At 34.2% G+C, this 27,846-nt stretch overlaps 3 protein-coding genes across 4 annotated transcripts in view; 2 read left to right on the forward strand and 1 right to left on the reverse strand.

Moving 5' to 3' along the window:
- Nucleotides 1-215: 215 nt before the first annotated feature.
- On the reverse strand, nucleotides 216-8,875 carry LOC123692362 (40S ribosomal protein S4). 2 transcript variants are annotated; one of them, XM_045637098.1, is made up of 6 exons: nucleotides 8,785-8,875; nucleotides 8,190-8,448; nucleotides 7,798-7,895; nucleotides 7,093-7,264; nucleotides 953-1,082; nucleotides 216-386 (listed from the first exon to the last, which is right to left on the reverse strand). In XM_045637098.1, exons 1-6 carry the CDS (start codon nucleotides 8,785-8,787, stop codon nucleotides 257-259), a joined length of 792 nt encoding a protein of 263 aa, XP_045493054.1. In that variant the 5' UTR covers nucleotides 8,788-8,875; the 3' UTR covers nucleotides 216-256. The 2 variants fall into 2 exon arrangements, with proteins under 2 accessions (XP_045493054.1, XP_045493055.1); XM_045637099.1 differs by having other exon boundaries at nucleotides 8,696-8,811.
- Nucleotides 8,876-13,838: 4,963 nt separating this feature from the next.
- LOC123692360 (protein PF14_0175-like) lies at nucleotides 13,839-27,758 on the forward strand. The gene is made up of 4 exons (XM_045637095.1): nucleotides 13,839-14,075; nucleotides 16,399-18,005; nucleotides 23,376-23,378; nucleotides 27,747-27,758. Exons 1-2 carry the CDS (start codon nucleotides 13,999-14,001, stop codon nucleotides 17,978-17,980), a joined length of 1,659 nt encoding a protein of 552 aa, XP_045493051.1. The 5' UTR covers nucleotides 13,839-13,998; the 3' UTR covers nucleotides 17,981-18,005; nucleotides 23,376-23,378; nucleotides 27,747-27,758.
- The window catches only part of LOC123692920 (glycogen debranching enzyme), a 51,557-nt gene continuing 50,541 nt past the window's right edge, over nucleotides 26,831-27,846 (forward strand). Inside the window, 1 exon segment of the mRNA XM_045637791.1 lies at nucleotides 26,831-27,276. Within this exon segment, the coding sequence (XP_045493747.1) occupies nucleotides 27,235-27,276 (42 nt within the window). The 5' untranslated portion in view covers nucleotides 26,831-27,234.

A 27,846-nucleotide genomic window follows, 5' to 3' on the forward strand; every position in this document is an offset into this window, starting at 1 on the left:
TTATGCTCTTCTATCGTTCTAGATATGTCCCCTGGTGGTTCATTTGACCCATATTTTTTTCCTATGCGGGCTTGTAGTCTAAATGTGTTCGGAACCTTTTCTCTGAAATACATTTTGATAGTATAGACTATAGACTACGTACTACATAGGAACTATTCGGCAATCTGCGGTACCTATAAAGGCGGCTGAGGGGGTGTATCAATGAAAGGCGGGCGTGTGTTTACGTTTTATTGTTAGGGCTAGGGCTAGGGCTAGGCTAGTGCGCGGCGACCTTGGCGGCGATGCGCTTGTCGCGCTCCTCCGCGATGGTGAGGCGGATGCCCTTCCCGCGCGGCAGCGAGATGTACGCCTTCGTGCCCTTGCCGATGATGAACACGTTGTTCAGCCTGCAACACGACGCATTCACTCAACTCGCTTATTCAACGACTTACAATTATATTACAGACGATCGGCAACTTGTGAACGGCACATGTCGACGGCAGGCAAAAACGGATGCCGTCAAACGACATATTATTGTGGCGACGACTGAAGTAGCCTCTGCCGTTCACAACTTGCCGTTCATCTGTAAGAACGCTTACTGCTGATGATTCGACTCAGTGAGATTTCTATAAGGAGTACAAATTGGTACCATGCAATCGTCCATGCGCGCATAATGTACGCTGTTGTTTTTAATTGTCAAAATGATGTCCTTTCTTTCTTGTGAATATGAATGGTTAAGCGCGTAAAGGGGTTCTCTATTTATTAAGTTTTCTGATTATTAAATCGTAGCTTATATGAAATGTTTGTATTTTAAACATAGTGCCATCTATTGAATATAAGTATCAATCCAGACAACAGATGTCGATTTATGTTTCAATTGTTTGGAGCTAACGATTGGACGAGTTCAAACTATTGACAATATTTGCAATAAAATAATATTGCGGCTATAAACTGAGATGTAACCCATGCTCACCGCGTGGCGAAGGTGTGTCCGGTGGAGTCCTTGATGTGCACGATGTCGAAGGAGCCGGGATGGCGCTCGCGGGACACGATGGTGCCCACTCGCCCCAAGTTACGGCCTCCCGTGATCATGCACAGGTTACCTGATACCATACCATTAGTATTACTTTGTGAACGCGAAACTTCTTTCCGTCACATATTTATTTTTTAATTTTTATCTACTTACTAAACAAAAACAAATACCTATTATTTTAATCTTTAAAATTGATTTTATATGAAAATGTTCATTGCTGAGCAATTGCAACTAATCACTTAGTTACTTTGCCCAATTTACACGGGCTTAGTAACTAAGTGATTAGTTGTTGGTGTAGCTTGTCACTAACTTCAAGCTATTTACAAAAGTCAGCAATCCATAACTATGCTGTCAGGTATCACTTGTCGCTTAGTAAATAGGATCTATTTCTTTTCACTTTTACTATGCACCAACACTAATACTAAGCACTTATGCCACAGTTTACACTTTGGGTCTTAATATTAGTGACAAGCACTAAGCATTTAGTTAGTTACTAGCAACAATTAGCTCATTTATAATTTTATTTTTTATTATAAATTTTATTGTAATTAGTTGCAGATCTCTTTTTTATCTATTCTATTCTAGAAAATAAATCTTTTAATAATTGATATATTATGTAGTTTAAAAAACTAAAAACACATGCCTAATCAAAAAATTATTGTATTGTCACTGATTTACTAGTATTCCATATAAAGTAATCAAACTAGAGTTTAAAGGAGATATTACGTCAGTCGTTGTCTAGCTGAGGCGTCGTATGCGCGTGCGATGCCTATGCTGCGTTCGCCTACGCCCGAGACCGCTCGCGGTAAAAACAATTCCACAGTGCCTAACAGTGATATACAATGTAGTCAATGCTGCGTAGTAATAAATGAACTATTGTCCTTTATATCTAATAAAGTAGACACCCTTCCGGAGACCGCAATTATTCAAATTTGTACCAGTGCATATGGATATGAGGAAATCGAAGCTGCAAGAACAATCGTTTATAAGTTGCTTACACCGTCGAAGAAATTAATGAGGCGAAAGGAAGGCTCGGAACAAAAAAGTTTGCAAGAAATTATCAAACTAATTAAGGAGACTGAACCTGAGTCCTTGCCATGTTTTGTTGCAAAAAACTTAAATAAACTCCCACCTGTGACGTTCGACCATATCGATGTGACGACTTTCTTAAAAGAAATGACTTTATTAAAAAATGACGTAGCCAATATGAAGGCCAAAACTACTTGTTTGAAAGAATCATCTAAACAGAACGCAGATATTGAATATTTGAGACAAGATATTGTGGAAGTTAAACGTATGATTTCTTGTTTACAAGAAATTCATCAAACGTCTCAATCATTAGTCATCGAACGCAATGTGCAAAACAAAGAAGCGACCGCGAATGCATTAGCGATCTCCGTCACTCCCGTATCGCGGCCGAAGCAGGCGCCTCCTCTCGCACCGGTGTCAACAGCTGCGCCCGCGCTCTCTTCTCCACGCATGCAGACCGCCGCTACAACGATCCCCCTCCCGCCTGTGGAACTTGCGCCCATTCAATATCTTGTAGCAAACGATAACAACAATGTAAAAGAATTAAATCAAATGCGACGCTTTGAATGTAACGAAAACAATGTTATGTCATTAAACGTGTATCCTAAGTCAATGGGCCTTAGTCAAACTGCAAAGCCGTCTTATAGTGAGGTAACAAAATCGAATGATGGTTTTACGATAGTTTCAAGTAAAAAGCGTACTAAAAATAAGTTTTATAATCGTAATGGTACCGCAGAGTTATCTAGTAAGTTGCGCGTTGCGGAGTTAACCTCTGCTGTCTATGTGTCACGAGCTAGTAAAACAACTACAGCTCGTGACATAATGGAATATATAAATGACATGGGCGAGGAGTGTTTAAATGTTGAATTATTGCCCCAAAAACAGGAAACACAATTTGTTTCTTTTAAAATAGTAATTAATAAAAGCAAATTAGACCGCCTGCTTAGTGCCGATTTTTGGCCTAAGGGAATTAAATTTAGACGTTTTCGCGATTTTGTGCCAAGGAACAATACAAGTAGTTTTAAAAATATTAATAATGGACGATAAATCATTTACTTATTGTATAACTTCTTATAACTGTAAATCAGTTAAACGATCGATTAATTATATTCGTGATTTAATTAAGTATACCGATATACTCATTTTACAGGAGACATGGCTTTTGCCACATGATTTGAATTTTATAAATGAAATAAATAGTGAGTACAGTGGCGTGGCCAAGTCGTCTGTGGACACGTCCACGGGAATATTGAGGGGCAGGCCCTATGGTGGGTTGGCCATATTGTGGAATAAAAATAAATTCCCTTTTGTAACTCCTATTCAGTGTGCTAATAATCGTCTTGCGGCTGTTCGAATATTAATAGGGAGTAAGTTAATGTTATTAATTAATGTATATATGCCAGTTGATAATAAGGACAACATGACGGAGTTCATTGATTGCTTGGCCGAAATAAGTGCTATTATTGACGAGTCGGACACTCAATGTGTTTATATTATGGGAGACTTTAATGCTCATCCTTCCGCCGAGTTTGGCCAGGAGTTAATTAAATTTTGTAAGGATATGTTGTGGGAATGTGCAGATTTTAATATACTCGGCATAGATTCTAGTCATTTTACATATATTAGCGAAGCACATGGCTGTCAGAGATGGTTGGACCATTGTTTGACGACAAAAGCCGCATGGCAAACAATATCGAAGGTAAATATTCACTACGACGTTGGGTGGTCGGATCACTATCCATTAAGTATTACATGTCGAATATCTGACGAGATTATACCAACAATCATCTCTGACAGTAATGTGAATAGACTGAATAGCTTTAATAGAATTAAGTGGGGTGTAAGAACGGAGGAACAGATTAGTAGTTTTCAAAAGTATTGCTGTGATAAATTGGACAATTTCTGTGATATTTTTATTTGTAAATGTAGTAGTATGCACCAATGTAAACATCTTGATGAGCATCATTTATATATTAATAGATTATACGATCATATTGTGAATATTTTACAAAAAGCTGCTATTTTTAGTGGAAGCGTAGTAAACAAAACGAAAAATAGGAAACATGTAGTAGGCTGGAATTTCCATGTTAGAGAGAGCCATCAGGTAGCTAGATATTGCTTTAAGGAGTGGGTGGAATCGGGCAAACCTTTAAATGGACCTTTATATGATAATATGAGAAAGAGCCGTATAATATTTAAAAATAAAATTCAGTGGTGTCAGAAAAATGAAGATCGTATTAAGATGAATATATTAGCTACATGCAGTAAAAACAAAAACTTCGTAAAATTTTGGCAAACTACAAAAAAGCTTAATGGTAGAGAGAGTAGATCGGTTTCTGTAGATGGTGTGCAAATGTCAGATCAGATTGCAGAGATATTTGCTAATAAATTCAAAACTAAGCCTCTCCCTGTCAGGAGTGTGCCCGGTGTTGAGACCGTCAATCACAACGAGCCAGTAACTATAGATAAGGAATCATGCATAAAATTTACTCATAAAGATGTTAAAAAAGCCATAAAAAGCATACAAAGAGGAAAATCACCCGGTTATGACGGTCTCAGCATTGAGCATATAATTTGGGGAAGTGAGAGGTTGGTCGAACATTTGTGCAACCTATACAATAAGTGCATAAAATATTCTTATTTGCCCAAAAATTTGATAAGAACAATAGTTGTGCCTATTGCTAAAAATAAAAGCGGTAATCTAGGCGATTCGTCTAACTATAGGCCTATATCTTTAGGAACTATATTAAGTAAAGTGCTGGTGCGTCTTATTCATCCTGAAATACAGAGATCATTAAATATTAATGAAGCACAGTTTGGTTTTCGTCCTGGACTATCAACGGACGCAGCTATTTTTAGCCTAAAGAGTACCATAAATTATTATAAGCAACACAAAACATCGGTGTATGCTTGCTTTTTAGATCTTAGTAAAGCTTTTGATCTGGTAAATTATGATATTCTTTGGGATAAACTGGAAGCAACAGGAGTTTCTTACAGTGTAGCGCGTCTGTTGAGATTCTGGTACGGAAATCAAACAAATTATGTCAGATGGGGCGACTCCATGTCTAGCGGGTATAGGTTAGAATGTGGAGTACGTCAAGGAGGGCTAACCTCTCCGGACCTGTTCAATCTCTACATAGATGGATTGATTGGCGAGCTCAGGGGAACCAGGGTTGGATGTCATCTTGGCGACGTGTGCGTAAACAATTTAAGTTATGCCGACGACATGGTTCTGCTGAGCCCTTCAATTAAGGGTCTGAGAAAACTTCTCTCAATTTGTGAGAATTATGCTAATTCTCACGGCTTGAAGTATAACGCTTTAAAGACCGAATTGATGGTATTTAGATATGGACAGGGACCGGAGAGAATACCTGGGTTATTTTTGAATGGTTCTCCTGTTAAAATCGTGGAACAATTTAAATATTTGGGTCACATTTTGACGGGGGATCTAAGAGACGATTCAGATATTGAACGAGAGCGCAGGGCCCTTGCAGTCCGGAGCAACATGCTGGCGCGAAGATTTGCCAGGTGCACTACTGACGTTAAAAAATTGTTATTTAAAACATATTCCATGTGCATGTATACGTGTCAATTGTGGTGCAACTTCACAAATAAAGCGATTTCTTCATTGAGAGTGCAGTATAATAACGCATACAGACTCTTCATGAAACTGCCCAGGTTCTGTAGTGCATCTGGCATGTTTTTGGAGACGAGGGTTCCGGATTTCAGGGCTTTAATGAGATCTCGAATCGCAAATTTTTGGGAGAGAATGAGACGCTCCAGTAATAGTATTCTGGTGGCTGCCTCTAACTATTATGACAATCCAGTACTTCTGTACTGGTGCAAAGTTCACTCATCATATTATGCTAGGGATAAACCTATAAAGCCAAGAAAAAACTATAAATGATGCTCTAATTGTCTTTAATCTTTTTTTATATATTACTTTTATATGGGAACCCAACATTTCCTGAAATAAAATATTTTTATTATTTTTTTTTTTTTATTTATTATTATTACACACAAAAATGTTAAATATCATCTTCTCTTCTTTCTGATCTTCATTCAACTGCTTTCTTTATATTAATATTACATGTGGTAGATCCATAATTTATCACATTTACTCATAAGGCCGTGTACGCGGTCCGTGCGCTGTTTGGCTCAAATATGTGATTTTTCAAACCAGATTGTCCATCAACCACTTATCTTACAAATATATGAATTACTAATAATTTTAGGAAATTTTATTGTCTATATAGTTAGTTAAGAGTTTTTTTCAATTAATACAGTATTTGTGAATACCATCAAGATAACTGAGCCGATGATTACTTGATTTCGCTTTTAGTGTCAATTTCGAAGCTAAAAATATCTGAAATCGCTGACAGATCTAACACACAATTTTTTTTAACTAACTGCAAAAATCCTTATTAAAATAGTTAGTTAAAAGATTTTTTTATTTTGGACTCCTAACTTACGAAATTAAAATCCGAACAATGTGAATTTTTTTAGAAATTATAGTCGACAAAATGATTATTTTCAGCAAGATATTTGACTTAGTTTAATATAATTTTTACATATTGCAATAAAAGAACGTCTTACTTATAAGATAAAATTTAAAAAATCAACTGAGGTACCTCTATTATTTTTCTACAATTTTTTTTAAAGTACTATAAAACACTGCGCGCGACCCGATTAAAATCAGTCGGCAGCGAGCCTTTCCAGAGAGAGGACATGTTGCTCGGCGCTCTCCTGTGGACCTATGCTGTTCATAGTAAAAGGATAGCGCAAGCCGCGATCTATCGTAATAGATCGCGGAGATTTTGACTTGCGTTAAATTGAATAAGCCCTCTTAACAGTACAAACAAAACCAATTTTTTTATTTCGGAATTACAAACTCAATACCAAATTCTTATTATCTTATAAAAAAAATGAATTGAGTATAATTATGCATACTTATAAATAAATGTGGTAATCAATCTAAACCTTTAATATAAAATTATTGTGTACAAATAAAAAAGTATCAATTTGGAGGATAAACACAAAAGATGTCGTACCGGACTCGAACTTGATGTAGTCCATGATCTTGGTGGTGGCGATGTCGAGCTGGATGGAGTCGTTGACCTTGATGAGAGGGTCGGGGTAGCGGATGGTGCGCCCGTCGTGCGTCACCAGGAACGGCACGCCCTTGGGGCCCGTGCCCACCTGCCGCACCTTGCACAGCTTGTACTGCAACCACACAACTATATTGTACCGCACCGTGCACTACACTACGTGCCTTGGGACCTCCACACACTGGGCAGCATTAGCCCAATAAATGATTGTCGATGTTGGCCGCCATTACGGCGATTGTGAATCTACAATGACGGCCGATCAAATATTTAGGCCCCCTACTATACTGTCATTCCCTTTACTCCCCCAACGCTACCCGTTGTTGGTGCATAGCTAACAAATAATGGGAAAGTACTTTATAAATTGTTTGCGAGCTGTCACAGTATTACTGCAGTTTATAACAACAGTTTCACTCACGGAAGAACACATAAGCAAAAGGAAGCATTACTGTAGCTTATGCAACTGCCAAGTATCATCAAAATTTGTTCAGCGAATTTCATCACAGAAAAATACAATCATTCATACATCCATCCATCCATCCTCACTAACTTTCCTGTTTTTAATATCAGTGGAACAATAAGAGCAACCTTTTCCTACTTGAGCATATTTAAATATTTAAATGTAAAATTTAAATAATAAGAAAACCATACCTTGGCTTCTTCTGGGGTAATCCTGTGAATCGTGAAACGACCCTTAACATCATAGATGAGACGGAATAACTCATTTGTCTTCTCAATAGATACAACATCTGAAACATATAATGGAATCATTTTAGCTTGTGTATTATATTCATTCTTAATGATGGTTGCAGTAGACTGTGACTTTGTTAGTACAGTTTATTTTTTGTATGGGTTACACATAGAAAAAATTTATGTATTTATAAATAACAAGTTCATCAACATACTTTATGATTTTAGACAAATTCCAGAATTTGCTGTATATTGGATCATAATGAATACCACGTCAGAAAAGCACAATTCTCCTGAGTGTTCTCAGTTACTCGGTTCATATCAGATTTCTCATAAGATAGACATAAACTTACCCATAAAACCAGCTGGATATGTGGGATCTGTGCGAACTTTTCCATCAACTTTAATGAGACGTTGCTTCACGATTTTGAGCACTTCATTTCCGGTGAGCGCGTACTTTAGCCGGTTCCGCAGAAAGATCACTAGCGGTAAACATTCACGCAGTTTGTGCGGACCGGTGGAGGGCCGGGGTGCGTACACACCCCCCAGTTTGTCCAACATCCATGCTTTAGGCGCATTTAAACGCTTCAAGTGTTTCTTCGGTCCGCGTGCCTAAACATAACATAAACATTAACCTCCAAGATCAACCGAAAATACATTTTACTTCACGATCCGTCACTATAAATTCGTTTAAAACAACGCGACGAATGCACATTTAGAGATTGTAACAAAACATCAGAGCATTATTCATGTACAGAGTTTACTTAACACTTTCAAAACAAGTTTACATGATCCAAAAATGAAAAATATTGAAACAATTCTGAAAATAATATATTCACATAAACAATAGTCAACACACCATGATGTGGGTTTTATGTTAAAAACCAAATTAATAGTCAAATTCTTGATTTAAATGGATTAAATTCGTAAGTTTTGAATCTAACTCACCATGTTGGACACAAATTTCAACAAGAAAGAATGAAAACGTCAACTTGATACGTCAAATCCATATGACAGTTGACAAATATTTGTCAAAAAACTTTACAGACACAGAGCCTCAGAGCAAAATAAAGCCAAATAATTATCACAGAGGTTATGAATTAAATTATATTTATCTTATATTAAGAAATTCCTAAAATCAGGTTTATAAAATATAATTATGATTCTCCAATCGTATTTCCACTTGATTACTGTTACGAAATAATCAGTTCAAAAAGTTTATATTCGGTCTCACTCACAAAACATAATATATTTGTACAAATAATTATTAATTATTAAGAGTAAATAAAATTAATATTTCAGGACAATTTTCACACACGGCACGATCTGATCCCATACTAAGCTAATAAGCTTTCGCTTGTGTTATGGTAACCAGATGGCTGATAAACATACATACCATACATATATAATTTTAAATATATACATATAATTAACACCCAGACACAGAGAAAACATCTATGTTCATCACACAAATATTTGCCCCGGGTGGAAATCGAACCCTCTGGCTTGGAAGGCAGAGTCAATAGCAACAAAGCCAACCGGTCAGTCATAGAATAATTATTGAAACTCTCTTAGAGGGACACTGAGTAGACTGAGCTAGACGCACTTTAGACGCACAAAGGGTTCCGTACTGTAGGGACCCCTTATTAGATATGTTTTTTAATTTTTAGTATTTGTTGTTATGGCGACAACGGAAATACACATTGAGCTATTATTACTACGTATAGAGAAGACACAGCGAACAAAATCTGTGCAACAAGCGCGGCAGCGTGGGGCGGCTAGTGAGTCATAGATTAAGCGATGTCATCGATTCACTTAAAAACAATTAAAAACAATCAATGTAACAAAAAAATATAATTAATCTAATAAAGAAATTATTAAAAAACTTATCAATTAAAACCAATCAATGTAACAAAAAGACGTGTGGCACTCGGGGACTGCCGCGGTAAAGCTATTGCATAGCATGCCTTCAAGCCACACCTCCGTGCCCGTCGGAGTAGGGAGCGTGAGGTTTTTTCGTTACGGAATTTCTGGATTGGGTCCCCGCGCTCAAGGCCCGCGATAGAAGCTATGCAATAGCTTAAAAAAAATTGATACGTAGGTAATCGCATCACTGCTTTACATCAGGCAGGATAGCCGTCAAATATCTACCTTTTTATTATTAACTAGCTTTTCGCCCGCATTTTCAAAGGAAAACCCACATAGTTCCCGTTCCCGTGGGATTTCCGGGATAAAACCTATCCTATGTGTTAATCCAAGTTACCCTCTATATGTGTGCTAAATTTCATTATAATCGATTCAGTAGTTTATGCGTGAAAACCATACGTACATACATACATACATACATACAAACCTTTCCTCTTTATAATATTGTTAGTATAGAAAAAAATTGATTTTCATCTTTCATAATTTAACCTTTTTTCAAATAATATCCTCAGTACAATCTTTTCTAAATGTGTAAAATTATTATTTTCCAATATAAAAAATTTACGTCATGTAAAACTTCACTATACATCTTTCATACCGTAGGCAGTTTCATACCCAATGCCATTTCTTAAATTTTAAGTCGCAAACGCAACAAATGACGCAAAATGGCGCCCGCCAAAAATTTTGCTCGAACCAAGTTTTAAAAATAATTATCTAGTTAATTACCGATGAAAAGTTATTCCTATGCACTTTGCCGAATTACTTGAATTATTAGTGCAATATCGTAACAAACTTGAGGGCATATTTGATGAGTTTCATGTTTTTTTGCTTTAAAACAAACAAGACATGAACGTGACCATCGCGCTAAAGCGACTGAGTGCAGTGTGGCCGATTGACCTCTGTTGAGCGGAACATAAGTGATGTAGGCGGTGTCTCCTCTATACGTAGTAATAATATCTCAATGGAAATACATCATATTTTGTGATATTTTTTCAGCTTTCTAGCTATCACGTTTTATGAGATACAACCTGGAGACAAACAAAAAGTGTATTTTTTTTATTATTAAGTATATTTACAATTTCAAAAGTATTCATCTCAAGATAAAATCTTATAAAGTTTTAAGGGGTTCCTTGTTGAACTATGGAACCCTAAAAACAAATTCGATGTCCGCCGTCTGTGTATCTGTATACTTAGATTTTTAAAACCACATGAAAATAACGTCACGTCATGGAGTAAAGAGACGATTTATATATATTTGATTCCTGTCAAAGAAGTTTCACTTCTGACACACATGCCCTCATTTTAAATGTCTAGCTTATTGTAGGGCGGAAGCACAGATTTTATAATATAAACAGACAGAAAGACAGCAAAGTCACAGTAACAGGGTTCCTGGATCACGATCACGACCATCTAACGGTGGTTGGTAAATACATTGAGATATACATATGGAGACGACACCACCTACATCACTTATGTTCCGCTCAACATACGCCATATGGCGTAACTGCACGCTCATTTTTTATTTGTTTTAAAGTGAAACGCATCAAATATGCCTTCGTGTGTGTTACGATATTGCACAAATAATACAAATAATACGGAAAAGTGCAAAGGAATAACTTTCATGGGTAAGTATCTAACTAGATAATAATTTTTAAAACTTAGTTAGAGCAAAAAAATGGCAAAATGGTTAGTTTTTGTACATGAGTTTGTTGATAAATTGCCAACAACGTCATTCAGAAGCATTGTTGGATGAGACAATTATTATTTATGCTAAATAAAATAAGTATCTGGACCAATTATTAAAAAGCGATACTCCCTGATTATAAGCATATACAGACGTTCCGATTCGGTTGGTGCCAACCATATTGGAACCGACATAGCAACCATTCCCAACATTGCTACAGATTGTCCGACGGTTGGCCTTCCAGCTGTCAGTTGAATTTGCTGTTACTATATTACTTGCTCTGTGTTTGCTATGAAGTAGTGAACGGACGTCTTGCCTCAAACCACGGTATTATCGAAAAATGTTAAAAAAGCGTTATAGGATGTACGCATATTGTCCAACTTATTTTTCAATGTTTTTAAAGTAGCCGCACTGTCAATTTTTTTAAGCTATTGTATAGCTTCTATCGCGTGCCTTGAGCGCGGGGACCGAATGGAGAAATTCCGTAACGATAAAACCTCACGCTCCCCACTCCGACGGGTAGATGTGGCTTGAAGGCATAGCATGCAATAGCTTTACCGCGGCACACGTCGTTTTTTTAAAACTTCTAGCATAAACAAATACGCTTGATTTCTGGCATCTCTATGTATTAAGCGTAATCTTTGTCACATAAGTCCCACAAACAGGGAAAGTATTTATAAAGTTCAAGTAACTTTAGTATTATGTCACGTTCGGTGACCGTAACTCCCTCGGCGTTCATGTTGACGTCCTACACCGGCGGCGTTGCCAATGCGAATGAGCCAATTACCTATATTACTCTATGGAATGAGCCGATTTGGTCGGAACAGAGCTTCCAAACGTTCCAATTTGGTTGGATCGGATAGGAAGTTGGTTTGGTCGGGACCGCCGGCGCATCCGACCACGTCAAACCAATATTAATAATAATTATGTCGGACCGACCGCTCTCTTCACTTTCCGATTTGGTCGTGGTCGGATGGTTGGCACCAACCAAATCGGAGCGTCTGTATATGCTATATGGGTGGTTACCATAATAAAATTGTAGCATTTCTCACTTTGACAATATGGCATAAGTGTCGAAAAAATTGCGTCACTTCGAATATTTAAGTTAATATTGTTGCGTATTTAATAAATATTTTCCGAATATAAATAATGTATTGCATTGTGAAAAATTGCAGAAGTGTTTGGACACCAAATTCTGGCATAGAATTTCACAGGCAAGTGTATATTTACGTTATTTACAATATTCCTCAATACTCCTGCATTTACCTGTTTAGAATCATTTCAATGGCAAAAATTGTAAAATTTTGCATCATTTTAGAAAGCAGTCATGTTAAATTTGTTATTTTCCGAATACTTTATCATTTTTCAACAAGTTTTCAATAAACAAAATTAACAAGTAAGGTAACCATGATGACGAGTTTTTATGGATAGTGGAGAGAATATATTGTAATAACAATATTATGATGAAATTTAGAACACCATTTTCAAGATTTTTACTAGTAATGAAACAACACTCGACATCGGTATTGCACTCACATGTAGTTATAAGATTGTTCGTTTTTACATTGAAATTTATACTTTTTTAACTTACCTCATATTTTTTGTTTTAGGTATTTCAGCTTTCCAAAAAGTAAAATAAAAAGAAAGAAGGATTACGACCCAGAAAAAAATACCTTTTGAAAACTAAACTTTGTAAAGTTAGCTGAAATTTGTGCAAGGCGTTTATTATAAACAGTTTTTCTTTGATGATTTTGGCTTGAATTTGACCCGTCGAAGCAACGCGTTTAAAAAGAAGATCAGAGTAGCTTACAATTTGGTAAACAGCATCTGATGCAAAACACAACTTTCCTCTATTTACAAAGGATGTTAATGCTATATATCGGTTCATATCCAGGCTTTGTAGCCAAGAGTTATTTAAAACTGTCATTCTATACCAATTAAAATTGTATGTACCTATAAAGTATGGCCAGTAATATTATAATATAATTAATACTGTTAAAAATATATGTCGTTATTATTTATAGACCATGATTTTTAGTTTTTTTCTATTTCGAAAAATCCTGAATATACAAACCAGTGTGGTCACCCACAGAAAGAGACAAAAAACAACACTGAAGTCATTCAAGGTTATATTTTCTTGTGACAAGTCAATGGTCATAGTGCAATCTCCAGTGTATTAGCTTCTTGGTATTCTAGTTTGACTATATAATATTCTTTTATTTTGTAATTTAGATTTTAGGATAATATTATAATATATTTTGACAGTGAAATAATGAGATTTAAAGAGGTTATAAAACTTATAGGTACTTATAGGTTTTTTTTTGTAGTTCCTTTTCCTTAGAAATAGTTACTTAGTTAGTATACCTACTCTTTGCATATAGAACATGTTACATGTTTTGAATTTTGAATAATGATAATTTACGATAGATAATATTATTTATAATAGAGAAAGCTATTTCAAATCTATAGCATACAATCAAAAACAAAATTAAAAAGTCGAAGTTGTCATTGTCAAAACTTTCTAGTGTTTTGTTGGAAGTAGTTGAACTTTTATGGAGTCATCTGATGAAAGTTTTGCTTGGACAGATGCATCAAATCGTAATAGCGATAGCAGTGACGATAATTACATGTAAGCTACAATCATTAATCCTCAAATGTTAACTATTCATATCTTATTTTATGTGGTACCACATAACCTATGTAAAACCACAGCTCTATTTGGATGGATCAAGAATCAAGATTAGCGATACATCACTAGGGTCCGCCTAAAGCAAAGGGGGCGCAAAGTAAGGACTTAGAAAATTTTTGATCCAAAGTGAAATCTACATAGGTATTTGATTTTTTTTTTGCGCGTCGACGGAGCGGAATTTCTGTGTAGTTTTTTTTTTTAAGAAACCTAACCTAACCTAAGCTTTGAGGGCGAATATCTCGGCCATTTTTGATTTTAGAGAAAAGATGTTCCTATGAAACATGCTTATATTAGCGTAATCTTTACGATAAAACAATAATAAATAGGTGTTATAATGACACCAACTCCATCAAAAATGCGTCCTGCGCCCCCTTTGCTTTAGTCCAACCCCCTAATTTATTCCCTCAGGGCCAATTTGATAATTACAGTGTAAACTCCATGTAAAGTCACTGGATTTAACGACAAACTCTTTATAGCGTCGAAATCTCTCAGCTTTGGTTGATTTAGCTTGTATTCCATACAATGATACACTCTATATAGCATTAAACCCACTGTCAATAACGCCAACAATTGAGGAAGAAAAAGTACCTTTTAAGTTGCTAAAATTAATAAAAGACAAACATAACAGACTGTATGCAATAGCATTAAAATAAGATTATGTAAATAAATGTAACTAAATGTAGTGCCTGCAGTAGATTCTGGTCATCAGGTGGATGTTGCCTACTTTGATTTTAGAAAAGCATTTGACACTGTAGATAATGACATTTTATTGAAGAAGCTTGCGTTATTGGGATGTACCCCACATCTTTTAAAATTTTTTTGCAGTTACTTAAAGGATAGACGGCAGTATGTTGACTACAAGGGTTGCTTATCTGACTCATATAATACCCAATCGGGAGTAAGCCAGGGCAGTAATTTGGGACCTCTCGAATTCATAATAATGATAAACGATCTTCCGCAGGTAGTTAAGCACGGATTATGTTTATTATTTGCAGATGATCTTAAATTGCTGCTCGAGATAAAGAATAAAACAGATAGCGAAAGACTCCAGCAAGATATAGATAGTATAGTGGAGTGGAGTCATCGTAACAAGCTGTATTTTAATGTAACTAAATGTTCCATGATTAGTTTTACTCGAGCACGCGTGCCCTTAAATTATGAGTACATAGTAGATGCGGTACCGTTGAAAAGAGTTACAGAAGTACGTGATTTGGGGATAAGTGTCACGGCGGACCTTTCGTTTCGAGGACATATTACGCAAATTTGTAAAAAAGCGTATAGAAATTTGGGCTTTGTACTCAGGCAGTCGCGGGGATTCACCAACATAACGGTAGTCAAAACGTTATACAATGCTCTTGTCAGGAGTTATTTGGAACACAGTGCGGTCATATGGGCACCGCACGAAGCAAAGTACACGGTTGTGTTGGAAAGAGTACAAAATAAATTCATGCGACACCTGTACATGAAGCTTTATGGCGTGTTTCCCTTCTATCCTCTAATGTATCCCACACTGTTTGTACTGGGAATGGTGGGATATAATGAGTTAAGGGTAAGGCGCGAATTTAAGCTAGTGGCATACTTGGTGGAGGTTTTAAGGGGCAAAGAATACAATCCTGGAATATTACAGAGATTGTATTTTAAGGTTCCAGACGACTATTTAGGAAGAAGAATCTTACCCAATTTACTGTATGTTCCAGTAGCGAGGACTAATCTATTAGCCAAATCCCCTCTTTTTTGTGCATTCCGTACAGTTAATGAAGTACACAATAAAATAGATGTGTTCTCTTGTACTTTGAGTGATTTTTCAAAGGTGCTCTTATATATTTTATGCTATCGGGAATGTTAATTGTATTGAGATTATAATTGTTAAGTAGTACTTATTTTTAATTTTAATGATGTTGATGTTTGATGAGATGAGATTTGTTTTTGTTGATTTATAAAAGAACACTGTCGAATTAGGTTAGAATCCTGTAATGATAGTAAGTTCTATGTGATGTAAATAAATAAATAAATAAATAATTATTTTTATGTACATAACTACTAACACTAGACTTTTTTTAATTCTGATTTTTCTTCTCTTCATTTAAAGACCACTCTCTATAACGCCATAAAATGCACAGTCCCTTCAGTGTCGTTATATAGAGTTTACACTGTAATTTGATATTAAACAGTTTTATGTAAATGAGTTCACATGTTGGTCTTGTTTCTTGTACTTGTTTCACCAATTAAGCATATAAGTCCTACATCATTATTTTGTTTGCAGATTGAAAGGGATCGACAAGATGAAGCATAACAAAAGTGTTCAACCTGAGGAGGAGTTTAATTCAAGTTATTCAAATGAGGAAAAGCTTGTAGAACAAAAGCATAGTAAAAAAGCAAAGAAAAGAAAAAAATCCATCGAAAACGATGCTGAATCTCCAAAGAAAAAACGCATTAAAACCGAGCCAGAGAGTGATGTTGATGCAAAAAGCAGTGAAACAAAAATAAAACAAGAGTTGGATTATGGGAGAGCTGGTGATTCAGATACTAGTTTCAATGACACTTATTTAAATTTGCGTGTAAAGGAAGAACATGCCTCTGATCATATTAAGCAAAAAAAAGCAAAGAAAAATAAGAAAAAGAAATCATCAGTAAATAGTGATACCGATGAGAGTAAAGTTAAAGTTGATAAAGAACATGAATTTGAAGAAGATTCTAGGCAGAGTCTTATATTAGAAGACAAAATAACAGTAGAAGAAACAGTTGTAATAAATCCAGAAAATTATCATAGTGTTGATGACGAAAGTTATATTAAACCAAAGAAGAAAAAGAAGAAACATAAGCAAATATCTGATGGTAATGACATATCTGAAATACAAACAAGTAGCAACAACTGCACGACTTTTAATGAGGAGGTGGAGTATAACGGTGTACAACCTGATCATAGTATTATCGAGAATGGAAGTGCTGATGAATCCATTGAAAACTCACACAATTTCGGAAAGTCAAAGAAAAATCTTAAAATTTCTGATAAAATAAAATTTGAAGATGATACCACTGACATTGAATTTAATAATCATAATGATAGTACAATCATTGAAGAAAACATGGCTGCTCCCAGCAAACAAATGAAGCGTTACATCATAGAAAATCCCAATTTGCAAAAGCTTATTATTAAGATTGGTAATAAAAACTTTTTTGTAACAGAGATGGATGAAGTTTGGCTTTTTAAGTGTCCGCGTGACATAGAATTAGCACATTTGTCTGGGATAAAACTAGATGTCAGCAGTAAAAGCAAAGTTAAAATTAATGGGAAAAATTATGATACAACTGTAGATGATAATATTTCTAGGTTACCTATATTATCTTATACAGCTGAGCATAAAGCGATAATAAGAAATGTAAAATTAAATGGTTGTATAAATTTAAAGAAAAGGTTACCCAAAACACACCCACTAGAAAATGAAATTATGGAGAATGATCAGATGAGTTTTATTCCTTTACCAGAAACGAAATGTCGCCATCCATTATTTGGTGTTCATTATAAAAAATCTATTAAAATACCAGCTAAAATTGCGGAACGTCTCAAGGAGAAACCAGAAACCCATGATGATGTTGATGAAGTGAGAAAGAAGAAGAAAAAACATAAGAAAGAGAAAAGACTGGAGGTGGATATGGAGCCTCCAACAGTTGAAACGGTTGAAGCTGAAGCTATACATAAAAAGAAAAAGGCAAGCAAGCGTAAACATAGTGAAGTGGATGAAAGTCCACCTCCTAAGAAGAAACGGCTTAAACACAACCCTGAAGCCTCTGCAGAGACTTGGGAGTCTGAACAAGCTATAGAGGAGACTCTGTTTAATTTTTAATAAAGTTATAAATTCATTTGTAATTGCCATTTTGAATTAACAATATAAAGTTACAACACTTACACACAAATTAAACACTTCAACAAATATTATAATAATAATAACAACAATCAACAAATACAAAAGGAGATTGCCCAAGTGACTATGGCACTTGGTATCGCAATCAAACTTATTGTGTCAAGATGAAATATAGCTCAATTTAAAGCTTTTAGAAACGATTAAAGTTTTTATATAAATAAGCCGCAGTTCGCGACAATAAAAATAAAACCGGCCAAGTGCGAGTCGGGCTCGCGCACAAAGGGTTCCGTAGCAGCAAATATAATAAACTTATTATGTCAATTTATTTAAAGGTGTACAATACTGTAGTATATTTTTTGATCTATCTTATAAGGTTCAGCCATCGTTTTCAGTGTAAGCACAATAACTTAACCAAAATTACAGTTAAATCAACCTATCTCAAAAACTATAAGAGATACTTTGATCAAACCAAAAATCGTTGAAAGAGTTAATTAGCATGCATCACCTCTATTTTTTTTAGAATTTTATACCCCGTAGTTATAAAAATAGAGGGGGGGGGACATACTTTTTACGACTTTGAGAGCTGATATCTCAAAAACCGTTCACTTTAAGAAAAATGTTTTTTAGAAAACTTTATATCATTTTAAAAGACCTTTCCATTGATACCCCACACGGGTATGTACATCGAAAAAAAAAATTTCATCCCTCAGTTACATGTATGGGGGGCCCCACCCCCAATTCTTTTTTTTACTATTTAGTGTCATATTTTTGTAGCGGTTCATACAACACATATTCCCATCAAATTTCATCACTGTAGTACTTATAGTTTCCGAGTAAATCGGCTGTGACAGACGGACAGACGGACAGACGGACATGACGAAACTATAAGGGTTCCGTTTTTGCCATTTTGGCTACGGAACCCTAAAAACAATAGTTTTATTCAACACTTCAAAAAAATACTTTATCGAGTTTAAACTAACGATGAACGTTAAGTTTTACATTTATTACATAGGTAATATTTTAATTTACAAGACAAATGTGAAAAGTAAATCGTAATAAACATTAGGTACCTATTTCAAAATAAATTACGTCGAACATTGCGTCGAACACATTCATTCAAGATTCATTTCAAATAGAAACTATGACATAAGACGCAGGACGCTTGCAAGAGAGATAGATATATGTGTCAAAACAAAAACTTTTACTTTTATTTCTATTTATTTGGTATAATTACGACTTAATAGTGATAAATATGATCATTATAAATACAAATAGGAATTAACAATATCACGAACACGTGACACAATTAGTATTTTACCGATTCCATACGTGGTCATACATGTTTCAAAACACAAACTTTTAATATTATTTCAATTTATCCGGTATAATTAAGACTTAATAGTGATACATATGATCATTATAAATACAAATAGGAATTAACAATATCACGAATACGTGGCACAACTCAAATTTTACCGATACCACCCGTGGTCATTCTCCTTTATCAATTAAACTACGTACATAATAATTATAATTTTTGAATGAAATGTGTGCTTTATGTTCTAACGGTACCAAACAACTGCATTTGGCACCTGCGGACAGCGTAAACTGGTTTATTCTGGTTTTGTGCGTGTTTCCACTTTCCACTATCAAGTGACGATTTATTTATTTGTTTTGTTTCGTAATTATTATGGTCAAATATTAATTATGAAACAAACTATAATGGACACGATATTTTATTGTTTCACGGTAGTCGCCTTGTCGTTTGCTCAAGGACGTGAAATTGAATGATATATTTTTTTTATAAAGTCAAAACCATTTTCTTTCAAATTAACTGTTGTTTTTATTGAAAACAAAAGTGTTGCTAGGAATAAGTATTTAAATAGTAATGTTAGGATATCGAAACATTTTTGTATAGGCCAGAACGATATAGTGGAAACGCGCTCTAAGATCTGAGTAATATACACACCACTACATATGCAAAAATTTCTCCAAGCTAATTTACCTGTAGTAGGTACGATCCATATAAGTATTTTAGTGTATTCAACCAACTTAAAAAAGTGTGACTATTTTACAACAATTTGAATATGAATTGTATTATTGTATACAATATCGAAGCTTTTTAAGAAATGTATAAAATACTTTTTTATGAAATAAAATTAGATACCTGAAATACTCGAATGTATTGAAAAAATGTATTTATAAATCAAAAAAATTAGCTAATATAAAATTTATACATACTTAACAGTTCTAATACTACTAAAGCAGTTTGGAAAGTAATAAAAAATGAAGTTGCGGATCAAAATAACATAGATTTCATAGATACAATTACATACAACAATACTACAATTACAGACCCTACACATATTGCTAATGCATTTAATACACATTATATAGATTCAATTACGACCCTGACAAATCGCAATGTTATGGTATATGAAAGTAATATTAGTTTACAGTAGTCCAAAATTAATAATGCACATGCACTAATTATCGTATTTCCAGAAACACCCGAATCACCCCGAATCATTGAATCGTAAGTGACCTAAACAATGCACTTGCATCTTGCACCTTGTTTGTAAGAAATAGGAGTCAATTCAGAGTCATACATAATCGAAAACAATTCGGGCGGTAAGTGACGGTAGCCTGTCAGTCAAAAATTCAAAAATCCGTCAGTCGTCTTTATATATTGGTGGAGACCGCACGTATTATCTCTGTATAGAATTATATAGAGCTGCTGTTACATACCCTTCTTAGTTTTGTTTCAAAGTTGAATTTTCCGATAAAATGATTATTTACACAGGTAGGCAGATAGCAGGGGAAAAGTGAAAGTTTATAAGAGCATAATCAAAGTTCTGATCAGTCTACGATATCAGAAATAGATATTATCCCTGATTCTGTAAATCCTTGTAAACCAGTGTTTTAAAATATTATTTTTTTTAAATATAAACATTGTCTTATTTTAACCTTCCATACATCCATCACTACGCCAGCTTCAGTAAAGCACTTTTAAGTTTCATACAACACATATTCCCATCAACGTGTTTCAAAGTAAATAAATACAACAAATATACAGGGTGTCCCCAAAAGTAGTGACGAACGAAAGCTGGGAGGTAGAGGACCTAGAGGGCTATCCGAATCACCCCCATGTATATTCGTATTTTCGGAGTTATGAAGTTTTATTTCAATTTTTCACCTATCGCCGAGTACGATGATAACACGATGATGACAACTTTTTACGGTGATGTCGCACTTGCAATGAGCAACGGTTATTTTAAAAATTTTAGGTAATTAAACACCTATTTATTGGTTTTAATGATCATCCTGTGAATTCAATTTTTGCACTTACCACATTTAGATTTCAATTTTTCGATTGACGCCTTCTGAATAATAAAATGAAATTTTCAGGGTAGCTACTATTAGATAGAGCAAGTTTTTAAAAGCCAAACGGAAAACTTTTTTTATGAGATTTTATTTTTTTGCGGGGGGCTTACCTTGAAGTAGAAAACATACTGGGTAATTTTATCTTTCTTGGCATTTAATTCATTTTTTCTATTCCATACGAAGATCTAACGATAGTAAATGTTGCCATACTGAATTTGCCTATCTTTCAGCTTAGCACACAAAAAAAAAATCAAGCATCTTCCGCAATAATTGACGTCACCATGAGTGAAAATATCATCGAACTCGGCGATAGGTGAAAAATTGAAATAAAACTACATAACTCCGAAAATTAGTAAGTAGTAAATTAGTAAGTAAGTTATGAAAAATCTAATAAGTAACTATGTAGGTATAGGTACCTACTTATCTAGACTTAGATATTATACATAAGGTATAAAGTATTAAAGACTTAGATATTATACATAAGGTATAAAGTATTAATACATATTAGAATTAAGCGGTAAGCCTAGTAATTTTTAAGGCAAAACGAAATATTTATTTACGTAGGTAATTACGAAACGCCTTATTTGTTTATAAGTAGCTAAATGTTTATATACTTAAGTATAGAAAATCATATTGTTTACACACCATATATTTAGTTAGGTACCTACATATTAGCTGTTAAGCGGCACATGACTGTGTTCCACTTCCACCTGTATTCATGATTCTAATACAATGAGGATCATCGCATACGGCCCATAGAGGAAGGATGTATACGATACGGCCGACGTATTGTAATTTGTAGCGCCGCGGCCGCCCAATACAATGATTAGGTAATAGGGACCTACCTACTCAGATATCGTTAGCAATTTCAATTTGGCGCTGTTCATGCATAACATGCGCATGCGCAGGCTTTAATTGTTGTAACAAGGTTTTATCATTGTGAACACATTGTGAATAAAATTATTAATTGAACAAGAATTGAACAATCAAAATGATGGACCAATACGGACGTAACGGCATCTATTGAATGTTTATTGGACTTGCCAGTTTTTCTATGAATAACTAGCGGTCCGCCCCGGCTTCGCCCGTGGTGTTATTTTTTTATACCCAAAATTATAAAAAAAAAATATTTATAAAAAAACTAAAGGGGACCTAACGAAAAAATTGTGGGACCATAATGGACCTAAAGGAGACCTATCGATTAAGGTCATTTTTGACCCAAAATTCTATGGATGGGGTGCTAAAGTGTATTTTTTTTTATATACAAAATTTAAAAAATTATTTAAAAAAAAAATAAAGGGGACCTAACGAAAAAATTGTGGGACCTTAAAGGACCTAACGGAGACCTATCGATCAAGGTCATTTTCGACCCAAAATTCCATTGATGAGGTGCTAAGTTTGCATTGGTGTTACCTAACGTGACAAGAACTTGACCAATGCAAACGTAGCACCCCATCAATGGAATTTTGGGTCCAAAATGACCTTGATCGATAGGTCTCCGTTAGGTCCTTTAAGATCCCACAATTTTTTCGTTAGGTCCCCTTTAGTTTTTTTTTAAATAATTTTTCAAATTTTGGGTATAAAAAAAATGCACTTTAGCACCCCATCCATAGAATTTTGGGTCAAAAATGACCTTAATCGATAGGTCTCCGTTAGGTCCTTAAAGGTCCCACAATTTTTTCGTTAGGTCCCCTTTAGTTTTTTTATAAATATTTTTTTTTAATTTTGGGTATAAAAAAATTACACTTTTGTGGACTTGAACTTGAACTTGGACTTGGAAATGGTGGACCTATACGGACCTCATCCAGGTCCGTATAGGTCCACCATTGAAATTGTTAAATTATTTATTTTATTAAAATTATAAAATAATTAAAACCTGCGCATATCGATAATCGCCGATGTATCGTTTAGCGATATGATCAAGACAAATAATCGAGTCATGTTTACTCGATCATTGATGTGGCCTCACGAGACAAGAAGATTTCTTTCCAAGATAGTCTCGTGGGGAATGCGGTTCGATATCGCGTTTTAAATTCAACTTTATCTCTTAGTTCATAAAGATTAAATTTGAGTATATTTTCTTTCCATGGTAGTCTCGTGAGGCCACATCAATGATCGAGTAAACATGACTCGATTATTTGTCTTGATCATATCGCTAAACGATACATCGACGATTATCGATATGCGCAGGTTTTAATTATTTTATAATTTTAATAAATTAAATAATTTAACAATTTCAATGGTGGACCTATACGGACCTAACGGTAAAGAATATGATTTTGATAAAATTCGCCAATTTTGCTATGGATGAGGTGCTAAAGTGTAATTTTTTTATACCCAAAATTAAAAAAAAACTATTTATAAAAAAACTAAAGGGGACCTAACGAAAAAATTGTGGGACCTTAAAGGACCTAACGGAGACCTATCGATAAAGGTCATTTTTGACCAAAAATTCTATGGATGGGGTGCTAAAGTGTATTTTTTTATACCCAAAATTTAAAAAAATATTTAAAAAAAAAACAAAAGGGGACCTAACGAAAAAATTGTGGGACCTTAAAGGACCTAACGGAGACCTATCGATCAAGGTCATTTTTGACCCAAAATTCCATTGATGGGGTGCTAAGTTTGCATTGGTAAGAACTTGTTGCTATGACGGAATGATTCAGTTGGATCAAAGTTGGATTATATATAAATTTTTGCTCCGTGTATTTTAGAACGAACGAAATACATTTTTTTTAATGTCAAACGTTTTAGAGCGTTTTCACATTATCCGATCCGATATCGGATATTGGACGCCGATAGCCGATATCCGATATCGGATACAATTTGCCCTTTCACATTGTCCGATAAAATCGTTCCGATATCATCATGAGTGTTGCCAGAAATTTTTAGAGAAAACTAAACTAAATTGCCAGTTGATAAAAAAGGTATAATTTAAAAAAAATCAAATGATCGATCATTTGTACATACATTAAAAATAATTAAAAACAACTTCAAAAAAAGAAAAGTAAAATGTAAAAAATATTTGATATCATTAATAATTAGTAATTACTGCATATTATTTAGATGTGTTATTTACTAAATAGTTTTGATATCGGTCATTTGTATCTAATATATAAAAATCAATGCCACTTTTCGTTGTAATTCCATAACTCGAGAACGGCTGAACCGATTTCGATAATTCTTTTTTTATTATATTCCTTGAAGTACGAGGATGGTTCTTATGTAGAGAAAACGTTAATATGTACCACGGGCGAAGCCGGGGCGGACCGCTAGTAGTATATAATATATTACGTTAACACATTATATATCAATACAAGACGTAGACAGAGTAACTAATAGACCCAATGACGATACCTTTCTCACTTACACAAGAAAGAGAGCGAAAATACCATAACAAATGCATAAGACAAAGACACAAATACCCTATTTTTTGTCCCTTAGTGTGTAACCTGTTTTTCAATGTCTGCAACTTGAGTTGCGAAACAAACTTTGACAGTTCGTGCCTTCATCGTGCTTGGTGTTCGAATTTTGGATATTATTTAGTAAAAAATCGACACGAGTACATTGAAAAGACGGTGAAATTATCCTAATATAGACATCGAAGTAAATAGAATGGTGCGTTGTCGTGTTATTGCATGTTTAAGCGATAGTGAGAAGAAAATTGCCGGTGTGTCTTTTCACGCGTAAGTACGACTTTATTGTCCTTATTTATAGTTTCTCAGTGATGATTATTTATACTTTAGCCTAAAGTAACAACAAGTCGCGTTAAAACAAGGAAATTATTAGCGTAATATCGATTTTTACATTCAATAACCTATAAACATCAACAAGTAAGTGTTGCCAGTGTCGGGAAAAATAATACCCCGATCATCAATAAAAAAATATTGATTTGACAATACGGTGAAACTCGAAAGTAAATGAATATGAAATCCCATAACAACCCAGTGTTTCGGGAAGACTTCGGCATCGAAAACATATTTTAATTTATTATTTCTCATAGTAATTGTGATTGACATAAAATTACACTTATAATTTTAGAGAACTGAACTACCTGCGAGTATTAATTATTAACCTATATTTTATCGATTTGTTTCCAGATGATCCAGACCTACGTAATAAATGGATCGAAGTGGGAGAAAAGATTGGATTCTCACAAAATATTGTAAAATATGAACAAGCCAATGAAAAAGTAAGAAATGTGTACACGAAATTAACATTGTTTCGTCATCAATAATCAATCTATTTATATTTTTTTGTATCTACTACATTGATTATAAAGACAAAAGAAAAATCTCATAACTGGTTTTATTTAATTGATCCTAAAAATATTTACCCTTTCCAAAACATCCGGGAGCTCGGATACTGTGGCAACATTCAACTTATACATTGACAAACTATCTTTGTCTCAGTCGCGGTTACAGAGTACCTTTGTCTATTAGTTTCTCTGTCTACGATACAAGATCAATACCTACTACAACCTAGTATTAGTTAATAGTTTTAGTTTCAAAATCTATTAAATGTATTTTTAGCAAGAAATAAAATCGGTGTGAAATATCCCCCTTTTTTGAAGTCGGTTAAAAACAAAGCACTCAATGACAATAATAAAATAAACAGCACAACCAACATCCGAGTAGGAGTACAATAAATATGAATTATGATAGGCAAAGGATAGACACTAATGTTTTCGAAGATAGATATTTGAATTTAAGAACGCAATATATTATTTTTGTTTACTTCAGTTCAGCTAATTGCCGTTTTAATACGGTAATTAAAATAGCTGCCGTATAAATCGTATTTTTAATGCCTATAAATACTTAAATGTGTGTTTTCTTAATAAAAAAAGGTTTCCTTTAATAGAAAGGGTTTTAGGTTAAAGCAAATAATTTTTTTAAAGATTTAGCGCCCTATAAGACTGAAAATACACAAACTTGTGCTTTTTTGCTGTTGGTATACTGCCTTTTCGAAAATTGAGTTGGCAACACTGAACATTATCGTCCGATAGCCGCTGGCATATCGGTGTCGGCTCCGATATCCGATATCGGACCGGACAATGTGAAAGACAGGTACATATTTCATACATAATTTACTTCCCTCCGATATCGGATATCGGCTATCGGCGTCCGATATCCGATATCGGATCGGATAATGTGAAAACGCTCTTAAGGTCATTTGAAGGAGACAGTTGCTGTCAATAATTTGGAGTAGGTACCTAGTTGAGAGGAGGGAATTACAATTTATTCAGTCTTTATAAAAAGACTGAATATAGTGTTTACAAGTTTCTTACCATTCGAATTTAGGACATTCATTTTATTCGTGTAAATTTATACTTATTGAATCGTACAATCAATCAACTTCATATCTAGTTATCAATGAACATCAAAAATTATGACGATTGATGTAAGTTTAAATTTTAAAAATACTTAGTTATTATTATCATTCTCGTAAGTTTACATTAATTATATAAAGTACCTAGGTATCGTGTCATCGATAACATTATAGGTTGCATGAAATAAATTGGTACTCTAATAGATATTTAATATCTTCCTGAATATTAATAAATAATATCTAATATTAACTAAAAAAAATTGTATGTACCTAGGTTATACTTTCTCAGTTTTCTTTTTTCCTATTTATCTCGTTACAGTTATTGTAGTGTAGCAGATTTAATTAAATCTTTTATATCTTTTCACATCAGAATTACAATTGCTTTTCCATTGTTTCAATAAAGCAAACATGAATTCTGAAAGTAAATAACTTCATTAATGTTTGTTTAGAGCTAACAAGCATAAGTGTAAAGTACCCGGAGTATTATACCACTCTGGTGTAAAGCAACTAGTCATATTTCAAACATGATTATATGTTGTTTAGCAAGAAAAATAAACATTTTTAAGGTAATGTATGCAAATCTTAAATGTACGCTAAACATAATTATTATACACTATATTTTATTTCCAATATCTGTATTGGAATGAATGAATGATTCTTGGATTGGGATTAGAAAAATTACATTACTTTGTGTGTAAGATTTACCAATTTTTATTTCCCGATGAGAGAGTCAACCAATATATATTTTATTCATACATAATGTATTTTAAACTATACATATTTTATTTATGTATCTGATAAGACTGCCTGTTGTGTACTGTGTCTTTTTTATATTTACTTTTGTTTCTAAGTGTTATTTTGGTGCACAATAAAGTACATATTTTTGTTATTGACGCTGTTGTCAATGGAAGAAATGAAAAACAAAATCATCATGTGGCAATACTTGAACTCATTTTTTTTCTTTAGTTAAAAAAGTGTTTACGTAAGTATTATATTTTGTTCTTTGGGAGCAAGTAAGGGATACATATCTGCACAGTAAGACTAAAAAATCTCTTTGCTACACTTCAAATTCCCTTAAATTGAATCAATTCAATTCTATCTAGTACATTATTACATCCAAAATTATATCATTCATT

This window comes from Colias croceus, chromosome 6, assembly GCF_905220415.1.
Source record: "Colias croceus chromosome 6, ilColCroc2.1".
In the NCBI taxonomy this organism is placed as follows: Eukaryota; Metazoa; Arthropoda; class Insecta; order Lepidoptera; family Pieridae; genus Colias; species Colias croceus.